The 16,205-nt window shown below is 39.5% G+C and overlaps 1 protein-coding gene across 1 annotated transcript; it reads right to left on the reverse strand.

Moving 5' to 3' along the window:
- Positions 1 to 8,567: 8,567 nt before the first annotated feature.
- On the reverse strand, positions 8,568 to 15,934 carry fhdc3 (FH2 domain containing 3; the record flags this gene model as incomplete). Its single annotated transcript, XM_079247385.1, has 11 exons — positions 8,568 to 9,617; positions 9,768 to 9,932; positions 10,026 to 10,143; positions 10,236 to 10,306; positions 10,568 to 10,675; positions 10,807 to 10,877; positions 10,973 to 11,073; positions 11,279 to 11,364; positions 12,580 to 12,682; positions 15,226 to 15,284; positions 15,563 to 15,934. 11 exons carry the CDS (start codon positions 15,932 to 15,934, stop codon positions 8,568 to 8,570), a joined length of 2,304 nt encoding a protein of 767 aa, XP_079103511.1.
- Between the last annotated feature and the right edge of the window lie 271 nt (positions 15,935 to 16,205).

The following is a 16,205-nucleotide window of genomic DNA, read 5'->3' on the forward strand; positions in this document are numbered from 1 at the left end:
TGAATAGACCTTACCGGGGAGGCTGAGGAGCATGATTCCCCAGTAGTTGGAGCATACCCCTTCTTGAAAAGGGGGACCACCACCCCAGTCTGCCAGTCCAGAAGCACTGTCCCCAATGTCCACGCAATGCTGCAGAGGCGTGTCAGCCAGGACAGCACCACAGCATCCAGAGCCTTAAGGAACTTAAGAAACTCCGGTTCATTGTCCAATGCGCGAGTAAAACCTTCCATTTCATACCCAGGCGTGTAACCCATCTTATATAACTAATGATAACCTGCAGCTCAGGGGTTTTCACATACAGTTATGTCATCAGCCCTCTTCGACGTACTGTACAGAGATACACAGTCTTTACGCTGATAACAAAAAGTCTTCTCAGAACTGTCTTTTTTCTGGGACAACAAAACAATGAACTGTATGAAGGACTAAATAATCAACAGGGTTGTGGCAATTTCATCAACTGATATTGCATGAACAACTCAAGAATTCTCACAATATTATCAGTACTGTAACTGAAGTCTCCCTGAGGGGCCTGTCTAAATATATCCAACATGAGATGACTGTGTCTCTATCAGTCACCAAGCTTTCCATCCACAACACTGTCCTGACAATATACAGTTTCTGAATATGACTGGAAAACCTGAAGGTCCACATCCAAAACATAAACATTCAGTCCCACATCCTGACACATATGTGTGTCTAAGCACATGGAGTGTCACACAGTCATGTTGTAAACAAAGGCCAATCATCAGAGAGATACTGCTGTAGACGGCAGTGTTACCTGTTATTATTAATTGGTTTGTTTTATGAGTTTCCTAAAAGGGAAAGAATCACAAAATGTTTCAAACTCAAACCAACATAACTTAAAATCACCCCCATCTAATCACTGAAAGTGTAAAACTGTTCCTTAGTCTGGGATAAAGTTGGGAAAGTTGAAGATAAGAAAACTAAAAGCTGGTAAAAAAAAAAAAAAAAAAAAAGAAAAATGTAATTAAAGTCATACTAACATCACTGCTTTTAAACTATGGGGAGATGACAATTAACCCTAACAGACCTACAGAACTCCCTAGCTGAGGCTGTTTAATCTCTCAGAGGAGCTCATCTACTCCTACAGACTTAACACAGTCTCCTCCTCAGATTTAACAAAGTTAAGAGTCAGATTTAAACAGTTTGATCTATACTTGTTTGATTGTGTGCCAAATTATACGTTTAAAGCAATCCCACTTAAATGGGGTGAATTTCAATTTGCTCTCAAACATGTGTTTGACAGCAGAGTGGTGGAGGAATGCCCGTTGCCAATGGCAACACAGTCACCTATTGAGCTGATCAGATCTGCAAGGAAGACAAAGAGAACAGCACACATTGGCACACACATGCACACAGGGTGCTGCTGTCACAGTTCACATTGCTATCATGTCGGATGTCTTGTCATTTGTGATGTGAGCTGCCACTGTTAGATCAAAAAGGCCAGCAGATCAGTTGTCACTTATTGCTTGTTAATCAGCAGAAAAGGGAACAGCTTATATCTAGTCTTTTACAAGGCTACCCATGTAGTGTAAACAGATGTTTGGGAAATTTTTTTTTTTTTTTCCCCATAAAATTCTTGATTTATATCCATGGACATCTGCAAAAATAAAGCAGCCATGCAACACTGAGAATATCAACAACGTAACAACAACCCATCTGAGATGCGAACATAGCTGCTGCACAAACAGAGCAGAAAATCCAGTCATTACAGTACTGGCAACCATTCATCATATTTCACGGTTAAGTTTACATGCCTGGCTCCCCCCCACCCCCTCACATACAGTTTCAGTGACATTCCTCCCAAGCTAGCTGGACATTCCACTGCATTCCCCCTACATTGACCGGCGGTTCATCTTGATCACTAATTTAACCTTTGTAAAAAAAATAATAATAAAGTCCTCATTTAACATTACCAGACTTCTGAAGATATAAGAGTACCATGCTGCACTCAACTACTGATTTACCCCTTAAATATATTGTTCTATCTGTTGTATCTGCTGGATAACAGTGATGATCTGCTCACGTCAGCATCAGCTGCAACTTGGCAGAGTTTAAAAGGCAATACTACCATCTCACTCACATTTAATAGGGACAACATTTGGGAAGCTAAAATCAGTTAATCTTGTTTTAAAGTTAATGTCTATAAATTATAGCTATTTTCGGTGGTCTGAAAGATTTCTGTGTCTAGGAGGTTTTTGAAGCTTCCTGTTTATGCAGGGCATGCAGTAGGAAATTAATAAAGATAGCAAAAGGAAACACAGTTTGTCAGATTTATGACAAAAATAGTCAGGAATGAGGTCTAACTGAATGATAGTTAAAAACAAATTAGTAATCCTTTATGCAAACCTTTTATTAAAAAAAAATAACTTTAATAGAGAGCATGCAGCTTTGAGTCATAAATGATCCTTTTAAGTGCTGTTGAGTGCGCAGTCATATCAGCATATTCCTACATCACCTATCACAGTAAACTGCTCCTCCTCTCTCCAGTCATCCATAACATAGCCATCACAGTCAGGTGGGAGCAGTGTAATTACACCACCAGGTAATGTATTCCTCTTAAGCTGCACAGTACAAGCCTGTCACAGGCAAACGAATGGCTCCCAGTGATATTCTGCATAGGAACTACACAGGGTGTGTGCCTCCACCAGTCAGAGGTTACGGGGAAAGGTGGAGTGGAAGGGAAGCATGAGGAAAGACTCATACCCTTTATCAAGGTGAGAGAGAAAATCACGTGAGTTATCAAATGAAAGTTGGCACATAGTAGGGATGGCATGAAAGGCTGAGCAAGTGTCGGAGGGAAAGATTTACTTACAGTAGGTCTCTGACAGATGAAAGACAGGAAGTTTTAGTGTGCTCTCCTCCAGAGGGAGCGATATCCATCCGCAAAACCTGACATTGCCAAAGCTAAAGAAGCTCCTCACACAGAGCGTCTGAAGAGATGGACAGGAACAGGGTGTGTGTGTGTGTGTGTGTGTGTGTGTGTGTGTGTGTGTGTGTGTTGAAAGGGGAAGTAGATTGGGATCTGGCTTTAACGCACGTATGTGTGTGTGTGAGTTGGAGGGAAAGACAGAGAGGGAGAGGGAGAGAGAGAGAGGCAAGAGATGCAGAGAGTTTGTACAAGCTGAATGGCTGGTGAGAAAATGGGAGGGGGCTTGATCATCCAATAGAGTAGGAGAAGAGCAGAGCGAAGGGGAGATGGCAACAAAGAGACAGAATTTTTTCAATTCCTGTCCTGACTCTCATTTATCTCTCCTGTTTCTCTTTCCTGACATCAAACATAGGGAGAACGAGAAATACCCAAAGTATCAAACAGAAAGTAGGAGGCGATTCATATAAGACCATCATACAAAAGATGCATTTCTCTCACATGCAGGGTGTAGGTGCAGAGAGGCTGATGGGACAAACAGGAGGGATAAATCACCAAATCCTGCTGGGAACTCACATAACTGATTGCTCAAAGGAGTGGCAAATGTGGGGCTCAGCTGAAAATGGTGATGCAGGGACAGATTCAGAACCATATAATGGAGAGACAGAGGAAACGAGTAAGGTTCTCGATGATTGGATATTTGTTTTCACGTCTGTGTCGAATGTTAAGAGCTCCTCATAAAATAGAAATTATTCTTTTGATCATATCAATTTAAACGTAAAATAATTTCTCAGAAAAGCTGAGGTCAAAGAGCTTAGTTTGATCGGTGTAGATGGACAATTTAGACATGAGTCCCTCTTGCGAGAGTGTGTGTGGAATGCGTGTGTGTGTGTGTATGTGCGTGGGGGTGGGGAACAAGCCGTCTTCTCATAATTTTGCTGCGGGAGTACCATGTTGCCATGGAGACTGCATCCAGTGCAGCAGAACATGCAGATGGTTGCCCTCCCTCTCTTTGAAACAGTCTAGCTAGCTTCTCATCCCTGACCTGCAATTTACTAAAGCTTGTCTTAGCGATTTTAATAAAAATTTCCTCCAGGTGCAGACAACCCTCTGAGTCAGAGTCCAGACTAAGCATTTCTGACTAAAGAGCAAAAGCCTTGCATCAGCTTGTAGGAAAACATTCAAGAAGCATCATCTAATGTGACAATATAATGAAATGAAATAAGGCATGAAATGTATTTGTACAACTCCAGTTCATGAGCAGCAAAGCATTTGAATAGTCACTTCTACAATGAATCAATCAACATAATTTGTGCTTTCAGTCCAGAAGAGTGTACATGGTCTGCACTTGAATGTACACTGATATGAAGACAATGTCAAAGCTGGAGGAGCTAAGGCGATGTAAAGATACTGCCCTTTAATCAACATCTCAATTTATCAATATACAATGTGTTGGTTCTCAGATTGCCCTCCTTTCTTACAGATACACTCTTTAGTTTATGTTGAAATTGCATGAAGACATACAAAATATCTGCTTTTGGTTGGAAAAGAACAGATTTTAGAAAAAAGCTACTCATCCACAGAAACTAACATATTCTAGTTTAAAAAAGGGGGGTGAAGGGGTATAATTTAATTAGTTCTGACAAAAACCCCCAACTGTCCATCTCACAAAGTTTGACAACACCTGCATGTAGTACTATGAGAGTTCACACAAACAGTTAGAAATTGAACATTTAAAAAAAAAAAAATGCTATGCATTATAGAAAATATTTTATTTTATTTCATCTTTAGTGGTTGCATGACAACAACAAAGAAAACAGTCTGTAATATTTTGCTGGACTTTTTAGTGTGGGAACAGTTTTCATGTGATGATTTTTCTGTGAGGGGTCAGGGGTTGCAGGTTTTTATTTGCCGTTCAGGTTAACAGCAGCCTTCTCACAAAGTTGTTTTGCTCTTTCAAATGTAAACCTGAATGCCATTCCATATTACATTACAATCAATAGCAAGCTTGAAAATAACTTTACCTCCCGCTCTTCTTTTGTAAGCATCAGTCATTATAACTGTTCTTTTCTAAAGCAGCTACTTGAAGAAGTTACAACGTTTGAGGCTTAATTCCTCATAGAGGTTTTGACAACTGAAATCTCTCGTGATGCCCAAACCTTTGCTGTCACTGTGTGTTCAACTTTGACATAACTAAACATAAGCAACGTGTCCTGTTGTGCTCCAACACCTTGTTGTCCACACCCTTGTTGGTGTAGACAGAAGACAGCATGCATAAGTGGCCACAGCTGGAGCTGGGGGTATAATAACATTAGTACGATTTTAAACTAAATGACAATTTCAGGTAACCATGGTGAGAACAAACCCTGCACCTGAGGACTAAAGGATGCTGTAACAGTTATGCTGCTTTTTTTAAAACCTGAAAGTCAAACAACAGGCGGTTAACAGTGTACAAAGGAAACTTGGTGTGTGTTTTCTTACCTATCCATTTTGCAACAAAGTACTTGGCCACAAAATGACGATAGCAGGGGATTCCTTTAGTGCTTGTCTTCCGACACTGAAAGAAAATTACAATTAACAAATGAACACATTGATAACCTCCTTCGAGCTAACTCAGAAAATAATAATTCCCACAATCACTGGCAAATGAATAAATAAAAGTAATAATGTCCTCTCTGGGTGGTTTGGCATTGTCCTTTGTTAACGTTCAACATTGTTGCTCTGTTGTGTAGAATGATCTTTTGTTAATAGCTTTAGTTTCTAAGTAAAAATGTCAAGTTCTTAAAGAACTGTACATATCAAGTACAGTCAGTTGATGGTTAACCTCTGAATAATTGCACCATCTAGTGACTGACAGCGGTCAAAACCACCACTTTCAAGTTGCATCGTTAAGACATCGATAAAGCCAAGAAATACTATTTGTGTGCTAAAAATCAGGATAAGAGCAAAGCATACAACAGAAATACATCAGGGATACATCCTTCATGGTCAAACTGAGTGTCCAGTACCGTCGGGATACTATAGACCTCGTGGCGCAACGGTAGCGCGTCTGACTCCAGATCAGAAGGTTGCGTGTTCAAATCACGTCGGGGTCAAATTTCGTATTTCTTTCTTCCAATAACGCTTCATCTCATGATTAAAACTCAGATCACATCATAAATCACATATTACAATCTGCCTTACAGCAGCAGCATTTCCTTCTGATTTTACACTACATGTTATGCTATGCGTGAGATTGTCTGACTGCATGGTACCTGTTTCAGGAAACATTTTGCTCTCCGATTAATTAATTTGGAGTAGAGAAGAACCCCCACCCTCATGCACCACTGTGAATGACAGCTGGTGGTATGGTGTTTGCATTGATGTTTTTTGTTTTGTTTTGGTTTTTTTTATTGCCAAACCCTTCCAAAGAAAACCACACTGAAGTTTGGTTCCAGTAGTTCTGGTCATCACTTATCTTTTCCCTTCTTGGCACCATGTTATGATGGTAACACATACCAGAGTGCTCCAGACAAAATGCTGTCATAAATTTCATACAGGTCCTGACACTTGAGTAATAATTGCATTTGCTCAACACCATCAGAACCTGATTGCTGCTTACCTGCTTAATTCCAAAGCATTAAGGGTGTAATTAGTTTGTCACTGACTGCTTCATTTACGCCATCGTGTTAGTCCAATAATGATTTACCAATTATAACCTAATAGACTTTTAAAACTATTCCCTCATATGCAAGACCTCAGAATTAACCTTTCTCGTGACTGTAATTACATTTTCTAAAGATCATTATTTATTCACCTTAATTTTTTTGGTCTTCTTTAAATCTTATAATTCTATAAGGCATGGCACTAGAAAAGTAAAAGGTTCAACACTCTCACCTTTCTATCAGAGGCGTATCTGTGACATAATTTTAGAAACACTTCTCAGTGCATTACAGCAGGATTCCAGCTACAAATCTAATTAGGACACTTGTGAACAGTCTAATTCCCATAACTGTTATGGTGGATTAAGTTAAACAAGCAGCTATCACAGACTTCTCTATGGTGTAGTTGTAACATACCACTTTGGTAAGACGTTTCATAAATACACAAAGCAAAAACAGCTTTATGAGAGTATGCCAATATACTTTATAGCTATGCTATTAAGCATTCTTCAAACATGCTCCAATAACAACATACCTTTACACTGCAGCTGCAAATCCTCACATGATCAAAACCATCCAGGAAAGCTCATTTTTCACGCTTTAGTCCTTCTTTAGCCTCAGCTGTCCCGTACATTCCCATTAAGTGTTTTCTCTCATTTTGCTCTCCTCTCCTCTCACATGCTCTCCTGAGCCTTAATGCCTCAGTACAATATGACTCGCAAGCCCCCCTCCCTTTCTAACTTGGTCCAAGTTTCTCCCACCCCACCCTCTCAATTCATGCCTGCTTCTCATCTTTCACTGGGAAACACTAAACTCTGAAAGCACAGTTCATTGGCACGGCTGTGGTAAGAGTGAAACTTGGCTGAGAGAGAAGGTCACCTCCAGTCCTAAGGAGTTGCGTCTCACATGAGATGATCCTCAGCTGGACTCTTTTTCTATCACAATGGCTTTATTGTGCTCCAGAGGTCTCATTTTACATCAAACAGGTCAGTTGCTGCTGACGTAGCGCTCCACTTCTGTTATCTCTCTGAAAACAAGGCTTTGCTTTGAGCTTTTCACAGTTACACAAATAACTTGCATGTTCATAAAAAGATTTCTAATCTTTAGTCAGTCGATCCCTATTCAAAAAGCGACCTACATCTTTTCAAAAGTCCCATTTTATTCCCTCCTTTTCGCACTAATTTCAAATACTAAGCAACAGCAAATGCCTCTATAGAGCACTTTCCAGTGGGATGGATAATGTGGGAGGACAACAGAACAGCCAGAAAGGGGCCTGCATTAAGCCGTTTGTTAAAGAAAGTGTTATTATACCAGCAGACGAAATGAAAATAGTTGTAAACAAACCATGTTGCCTAAGTAACAGCTGAAAGTCTCCTTCTTGTTATGCACAACCATCCTCAAAACACACTGGGGTGGAGTGAGCTCACCCCAGAAATATTTCCCTACTGAAAATGAAAATCTACATGTTTGAAATTTACATTTCAAAATACCTTATTTTAGGTCGTCTTGTAGGTGCAAGAAGCTTTAAAGTGTGGGGAAAACATTTTCTACTTGTACAATAGGCAGGCATATATGTCAGAGTGCAGAAATAATAGATGAGGTGAAAAGTAAGTAGTGGAATCTGAGCATGTGAGACAAAGGAGACATTAGCTCCTATTAGACATTCAAGCATTTCATGGCAGGAGAGCGACAGTTCAACCTGAAAAGCATGAACTTAAAAACAAATCAGATATTGATATAAATATATATTTTTTTAAAAAGTAGAATATATCACTTTATTGTGTACAAATATGACAAAAAAAAAAAAAAAAACAACACTTAGAGCTGTTAAGATTTTTGGATGACCACCAAAAAAAACCCCCAGAGGTCAAAGTAAGTCCAAAATTACCTTGTTTCCACTGAAGGGTTAAAAAAGAAAAATAATTAAAAGGTCAAACATTCAAACATTTAAAAAAGACAAACAAGTTATAGTTATATAAAAACACACAAATAAAAGGAAAACAAAATGAAGTTCTGTCTATAAGGAAAATTTATAATCAAGTATTGGATCCTTTCAGGTTTTGTTCCTCCAGTTCACCCGGCTTACTTCTGCCTCCGATACGTTTCAAGAAGGATATGAGTCCGGATGCACTCGTTTGCCTCTCTACACGACTTTCCGCCTTACTACCAGCTTCATCCTCTCTAATGTTTGCTGTCCTCGAGCTAGAAGAATAAGACCTTTGAGACGTCCTCCTTTGGAACAAGCCTCCCAGTTGGAAGCCGGCTGCAGGAGATCGCATGGTTTCATCCACAGAAGCAGACCTGACGACTGGACCCTGAGACAAAATCCTCCTACGAAGGCCCTCAGGAAGAGATGCAGAGCTCACTGATGGAGATGTTACACTGTCCTGGCTGCAGGTGCCGGGTTTGACGTAGTTGACATCACTTTCCCAGACTCCATCAACAGGTTTTTCTCCACTTGATGTCCATGAAATTCTGCGATGCCAGGCCTGTCCGTTTCGTAGTGGGCTGTTTCTTTGGGAACACGTGATGGGGCTCAGAATAGTCCACGGGGAACCGACATCCCCATTGTTGGCAAAGAAGTAATCTCTGGATCGAGGCAACGGGGTACACGGGGTGGCAGGTTTCCCTTGTTCTGCACCTGAATGTTGAGGATTGCTCAAAACTTTGTCACCGTCATGGTTGCCATTTTGTTTTTGGAAATCGAGGACCTTCCGAGTTACCTCACGCATCTTCTCCACTTCTTTGTCTTCCAGTTTTGACATGTGCTCACCCTCTTTCTGCAGTTTGAGCTGTTTGTTTTCTGGACTCTTTTGGCTGGTACGGCTTGTTGATTCTGCTTTTGCTGCAGTTGGAGAGCTGCATTCGTTATGTGAAGGTTCAATTGGAGGAAGCGCATTCTTCCTGCTTCTGGCTATACTGCCTGGGACAGAGGAAAGAAGGTTATGCAGGGCTGACTCCAAGCACGAAGACTCACTGTTAAGTTCTGGTCCAGAACAAGATACGGTAGAGCGGCGTTTGACTGATATGCGCATGCTCTCCTTCCGCTTGTGTCTCTGCTCTGCTGCTTCTCGCTCGCGGTTCTCCTGCATCCATGTAAAGAGAACGTATTCAGAAAAGATACAACACTGCAGAATGAAAGACAGACGTTCAGGAGGGAAGAGGACTAACATTTATTGGGTGCTTACAAATTCAACAGTATACTTGAATCTCAGTGGAATTTTCTCTCCTCTTACCTGTACAGCTGTAACAAACCGCTTGCAAAACGAGTTAAAAATGGAGCAGCACTCCTCTAGTTTGAAAGTAGCAGGATCTTCACAGAAGAACTCTGCAACAGCATGGCTAACAGCATCTAGCTCCCGGAGAGATATCTCCATGTCTGCAATCTTGGCTTCTGCTCTCTGACAGAAGAAAATAGAAAAAGGAAGCAGATTCTGAACAACAGAAAATAATCATCAGCTCAGTTTAAGGACTAATGAGTTGAGAACGTTTACCATTAGGAAGGTCTCCAGCTGCTGCAAAAGGCCAGGCTGGCAGCTGCTTAATAGTTTCACTTCTTTAATCTTCTCAACTTCCCCCTCGAACTCTGTGATCACTTCACTTTTACAAATTCTGGAGTAAAATTTAGACATGCAAAACAGGATTAGAAACGAACCAGAGTCAGAGTTGGGCTGGAATAAACATGAGAACATCATGAGGACCACCTTGAAGCCATCTCAATGTGATCCAGCTGGCAAGGAAAAGTCAGCAACTCGGCATCAATGTCTTCCGCTTGCTGAGTGGAAGAGAAAGCAGGGTGAGCAGTAAACATGGGACTGGAGAATAAATCGCTGACATAACAGAGTCCATAAGGATTCTCAGTCAGCAGCTTTTGATTTTAGCTAAAATGAATTAAATCAACTGGGCTGACAGCAGAAAAGTTTAATCTTGTTTTGACTTTTCACTGACACGGCACGTCAGCAGAGGTCACTGGCCTTTAAAAAAAAAAAAGTATTTCCTTAAAGGTAAAACCAGCCATATTAGTGCTTCTCCTCACCTTGGCAACATAGTGCAGGAGGTTCATGCCAGGCTTGTTGGCTTTGGTGTCTGCCAGCTTGAGAAGAGAAGCCATCCTGAAACCAATGGCATTGGCACTGTAACCACCCTGGAGAGTAAATCATGTGTTCATTCATCTGTTTATAAAAGCACAATATAAAAGCAGTGGGGCAGCTGAAATGCATCAAACAATATATTACAAGAGGAAATAAAACCAAGACTGTGAAAGAAAATACCAACAGCATTCATGTAATTCCCAGCTTTTAATACCAGCCGAATGACTGAATGGAGGTCATCGCAGTCCAACAGTTCTAAGGACAGAGAGAAGTAAAAAAAACAAAGAAACTCAGAGATGGAGAACTGAAAGGAGCAATTAGCAGATGGATAATTGGGAGTAAAATATTACCATTTGCTGCTTTGGTCATGATAGCAACAGAGTTCTTCACTTCCTCCATGAGAGGAAAGAATTCCTCTCTAAGCATCATTGTTTTCAGGCGTTCCTCGTAGCTGAAGAAAAGACACCAAACACAACAGCTCATCAGATGTGTGACATCTAGAAGCACATTTATTAAAGAGAAATAAAATATGTCTGGTGTGTTTAAAATATTTATTTGTAAATCAAATGACTAAAGTTTTGTAAAATAACATGCAAGAAAATATTACATAAATTATATATTGTATGAGTATAATGATATGACAGCCGTGCTCTCACCCTGGAACTCTAACAAGCTGCACCATGAACTTGTCAGCCTCAGTTAATGAAGACGTGGTTCCACTGAATGACCGTAGTTGCTTCACCTACATGTTGGAACAATTGTTTCAATAAACAGTGATTAGATTAAAATTGTCCTACCTGATTGCAGATATGACAAGACTGCACAGGAGAAAAGGGAAGACTGACACAAGAAAACTACATAACTATATGCAAGCTGATGTTTGGACCAGTGAAAGATACTTTTCTCTGAATATGAACTTTCCCAAGTAGTTTTTTTTGCAATTAAGACACAAAATCATTTTAAAATAAATACAACAATACAACAATAAAACAACAATAATAATATTGTAGATGAAAACTAGATCATATTTACACAGTGTTTATACCTTTTGTTGTGGTTTCCCTTTTTCTTTTACGCAGAAGAGTTTAAAATGTAAAATCATGGAGATTTACAGCTTTCCAGCTACACTGCACACTCTGATGCATATTACCGTATATCTTCTAGTAAGAACTGAGAAACACTGGTGTTGTGTTACCCTGTCTTGTTGGTATAAGTGCTGTCAGTCTCACCTGTCCATGCAGCAAAGTTACTAGCTTATAAATGATGTTGTCATAAACAATGAAATAATAACTACCATGTATGATAAGAAGTTTGGAAAGTATTAGTGTGTGTGTCATACATCACGTGCAAATTAACAGCTCTAATTCACAAATATAAGAGATACAGAAAAGCTTAAAACTGAAAAGGACTGTTTGACACTTGCTCCTTTTGTGTCTTTTCTCTTGTGCAGCCAAACAACTAGAGGATGAATTATGCAAAGGGAAGCAGTTGGATCACCAAAGTAGTAATTTAAAAAAAAAAAATTTAATGCTTCATGAGAAGGCTATCTCTTGGTCAGATTTAGTGTAAAGCTGAGGTGGCATTTTAAGTCAACTGAAGCTTCACTGTTCTTTCTTTACATACAAGATTTACAATGGATGACTTGTCACACAGACACGTTGCACTCCCCAAGTTGAGATTTTGCCTTTTTTACATCAGAAGGCCAATTTCATATGTGTGTAACCCACATGTCTTCAGACCATGGAAGAAAAGCAGATATTGACAAAATAGCAGCTAGTATAAAACGTAGCACATGCTTTGGATAAAAATGCTCTGCTGTGCTTTTTTCATCTCCGTGTTCTGAGAAAGATTGCACAAAAAATTTTGAAAGCGCAGATGCAAATGGGATAATTAGCATACATTTTTCGCTCAAAGGCATCGGCAGACTAAGACAGAAGAAGCATCAAGCTTTTGTTACCTCACTTTCCTCTGGCAGCAGTTTACAAAGCTCTTTTAGTTTGCCTGTTCCAAATCGGAGCCAGTTCCCTTGACGGATGTCCTCTACGATTTCATTCACAGGCCTGCAGAGGGAGACAGAAGACCAAGTGGATAAAAGTTGGATGAGGCTTTTATACTGTCATTATCAGCATGACCTATCAAACACAACATGTCATGTGTAGTAAAGAAAAGAAAAAGATCTGAACCTAAGATGCCCTTACATCAAAATGCTAGTCTGCGATAGAGATAAATACAGGCACAAAACGTTGGAGATTTAGTTTAAATATGCAAACTAAAAAAAAAAAAACAGAATGGTCCTGAACTCCAAAAAGAAGAGTGGGAAACTGAGATGTGACTGCTGTGAAGCTCAATAATTCAACTTTAGTCGCATTTTGCATTTCCTCGGATGTCTGTCTACAGGCGTGATTGGACATCAATAACCATGGAGATATTCAGTCAAAAATGTAAACGGCAAACACAAGGCATGGAAATACCATTAAGAAGCAGCTACAACACAGAAGGTATGAAAGTTTCATTTCTGCTGACACATCAAAGCAGGCAAAATGAGTTTCTTTAAATGCTAACAGACACAGAGTATTTGGTATTCAAAGTGAGTGCTGAGTGAACATTGGACTGCGTGTGGCATCCTACTGATAAGGTACAAAAACTCAGACTGGCTCCAGATCCCAAAACATAAATTTAACTAGATTAACTGCTGAACTTGTGTTTACTGTCCAAACTTTTTGTTTTATTCATTATGCTTTATTGTTATTTGCACTTATAATTATACTGACATCAAATTAAATGTGCAGAAAGGGTAAAAAAAAAACAAAGTTTTACTTCTTGTAAAATGTGTTTGATAATTATATTCAAAACAGTAAATCACTAAATATAAAAACCCCTGTTTGCTACCTGTTGACTTTATAAATTGAGAATAGCTGAAACTATTTAAATTATTTTGTTGGAGCTAAATAAGAAGAATTGGTATTTTTTAAAGAATTTTTAGAAGAGATTTCTGAACTCTACAGACTGCAAGTAAATAAGAAGAATAAGTGCTGGCCAAAATTATATTATAGGGGGAATGAGCAACACAACTAAATGCGTGTGTAGTGCCCCAAAGTGCTAAAGTCTCCTATGATATTCGCCTGCTTGTGTACTCTGGTTTTGAATTGCTGGATTATATGATCACACTCTTCAACAGTTGCAATTGGAAGATCTATGTGATCCACATTGTTGTAGCCATTTTTCTTTATTGTTATTTAATCTTCAGTTATCATAGCTTTGTGATATTTTATGTTTAAATGTTGAAGTTCTGTGTTGCAGGAAAATGACTGGTGAGGTGCAGGTTGCTAAATTTTGATTGGTTGTTAAACTCGGTCTAAAATAAACAAAAAGAAAAGAAGATCAGAAGCCACTGGATCTTGGAGCAACACAGTCTTTTGACCTACACTGCTTTTAATTTTGTTTGTAGAAAGGTCTGGATTTAAGTTTGTGTAATTTTTGGTTTTGTTTTTTATCATTAAAACGACCAAAAGAAGAACTGGTTTCTGGACTTTTGCTTCCCGAAGAGCGTGTGTTGAGTACAAAAGAACTCTGAGGTCCAAAGCTAATGGGTCAGCCCTGCTGCACCCACACACATGTTGCCACAGCAGTGTGGGAACCCCCTCCTCATACTGTCAGTCTGGTCACATTTTACTGTGGGATGGCATCCAAACAATAAAATGTTGTAGAATGTCAACAACTGCTGGTTGGGGAATGATTGAAGCACATACAGCATGGCCAAGATAACCTCACAACTGTTGAATTGGGTTAAAGTCTGGACACATGGGAGCCAATTTCATCAAACTGTTATCATTCGGTCCCAGATTCCAGAGAAATGGGAAAGCCACATTTTGATACGTCTGTTTATTAGTTGGGCGCCAATCATGCATCTGTGACTGGTTCACACCTTGAAGCCATAGCAGGATACAAAGTGTATATTGGGTCACTGAAACCAGTTGAGAAATAAAGTCTCAGTTAGGTTCTAATCACAACTCTTATGGAATTGTTCATAATAAAAATAAATAAATAAAAGACAGAAATGCTAGGAAAGACTGATAGCATTCATTGACTTGACACCCTGATCTGCTAACTTCAGCCACAAAGATACAAATTGTTCAAGCAAAAAGGGACGAAATGATCCAACCCAATATTTCTGGGATTCAATAGAATTAATACAATTAAATAAAACTGACAGATGGCTGTAAACAGACAGTGAGGTTTCGGATCTGCTGAGTGGGACCTCCTTCATACCACCAGCAAGAAGAGGTTTGTGTAAAGTTTTCCATCAAGTAAAAGATGATAAGGAATGGGATCAAATGAGTTATGTTGCAAAATGCTGCCAAGCACGTTCCACTTAAGTTTTAAAAAGCATTTCCATTTATTTGCATGTATTCGTCAAAGATAAAGAGCCACCCGTTTGGTTAATGATTAGTACAGGACTCTAACACGAAACATCCAACTAGAGCCATACATAACTTAGGCCACTTTACAGTCCATGTTGTATGTTGTTTTATCTTAGTTTTTCATCTCATCTTTCAAACCATATTTATTCATACCATTTTAACTACTTTGGGTATAGCATTACCTTTTGAAATGTCTCAAGAAAATCCCAATATTCATACTCTTCTTGGAGTCCAAAATCCTCTAAAAGACAAGGGAAACAAGGATCAATAACTCAAAAAAGTTTTCAAATCACTGTTGTCCCATTTAGATGAGGAGACTCAAACAATGTTTTTAGGGAAGCTCAAACACTCCACAGTTCCTCTCAGATAACAGGTTGTGCAAGGAACCTTTTTAGAAACTCAGTTCCTACCTGTGTGCTCTTTACTTCCCTTCCTTATGTGCTCTGCTTACGTAAACATTATTCCTATGACTGAAAATCAAACTTAAGCATATTAGGAAAAAAAAAAACTGTGTGTTACCCGAGACTCCTGAGGAAGGAGGTCCATGCTGCCATACTTGCGCAGGCCTACAACTCTTGAACTGCGTAGCGATGCCCGTTTGTCAACATGACTGAATAACTCTTCCATGGTCCGAATATCCAGTACCAAATCCCTCTGAGGCCGTTTGGAGGTCCACACATTCAGCTTACCAACCACATTGTGGCTGGGAATGGTGTCCCAGTTTAGCCTTTTCATGGAACGTCTCTGGATATCAGAGTCAAAAGAAGTTGGAAGAGGGGGAGGTAGAGGTGGAGGTGGAGGAGGGGGAGGTGGAGGTGCCACTGTAGCATGCATGACAGGAGTCACAGAAGATACTTGGAGAGCTGAATCTTCTTTCGTATCTTGTGGCATATCTGAAAAATCCTGAGGCGAACTTATGGAGGGAGAAGCCGATTGTAAAAGCAACACTCCCTCCATCTGGAGATCTCAAACCAAATGTTTCCAGCTGCTCACCAAAATGTACAAGAGATCCACAACTGCTGGAATTTAGACAAGAAATGTGTTTAGAACATGTCAAGTATATGTTGTGTTCAAAAAACAAAAGACAAGAAAAAAGGCAATCACAAAATACTTGACCACTTATGTTGTGCTGTGTAGCTAAGAAGAAAAACAAAACTAATAT

This window comes from Telmatherina bonti, assembly GCF_933228915.1.
Source record: "Telmatherina bonti genome assembly, chromosome: 10".
Lineage (NCBI taxonomy): Eukaryota > Metazoa > Chordata > Actinopteri > Atheriniformes > Telmatherinidae > Telmatherina > Telmatherina bonti.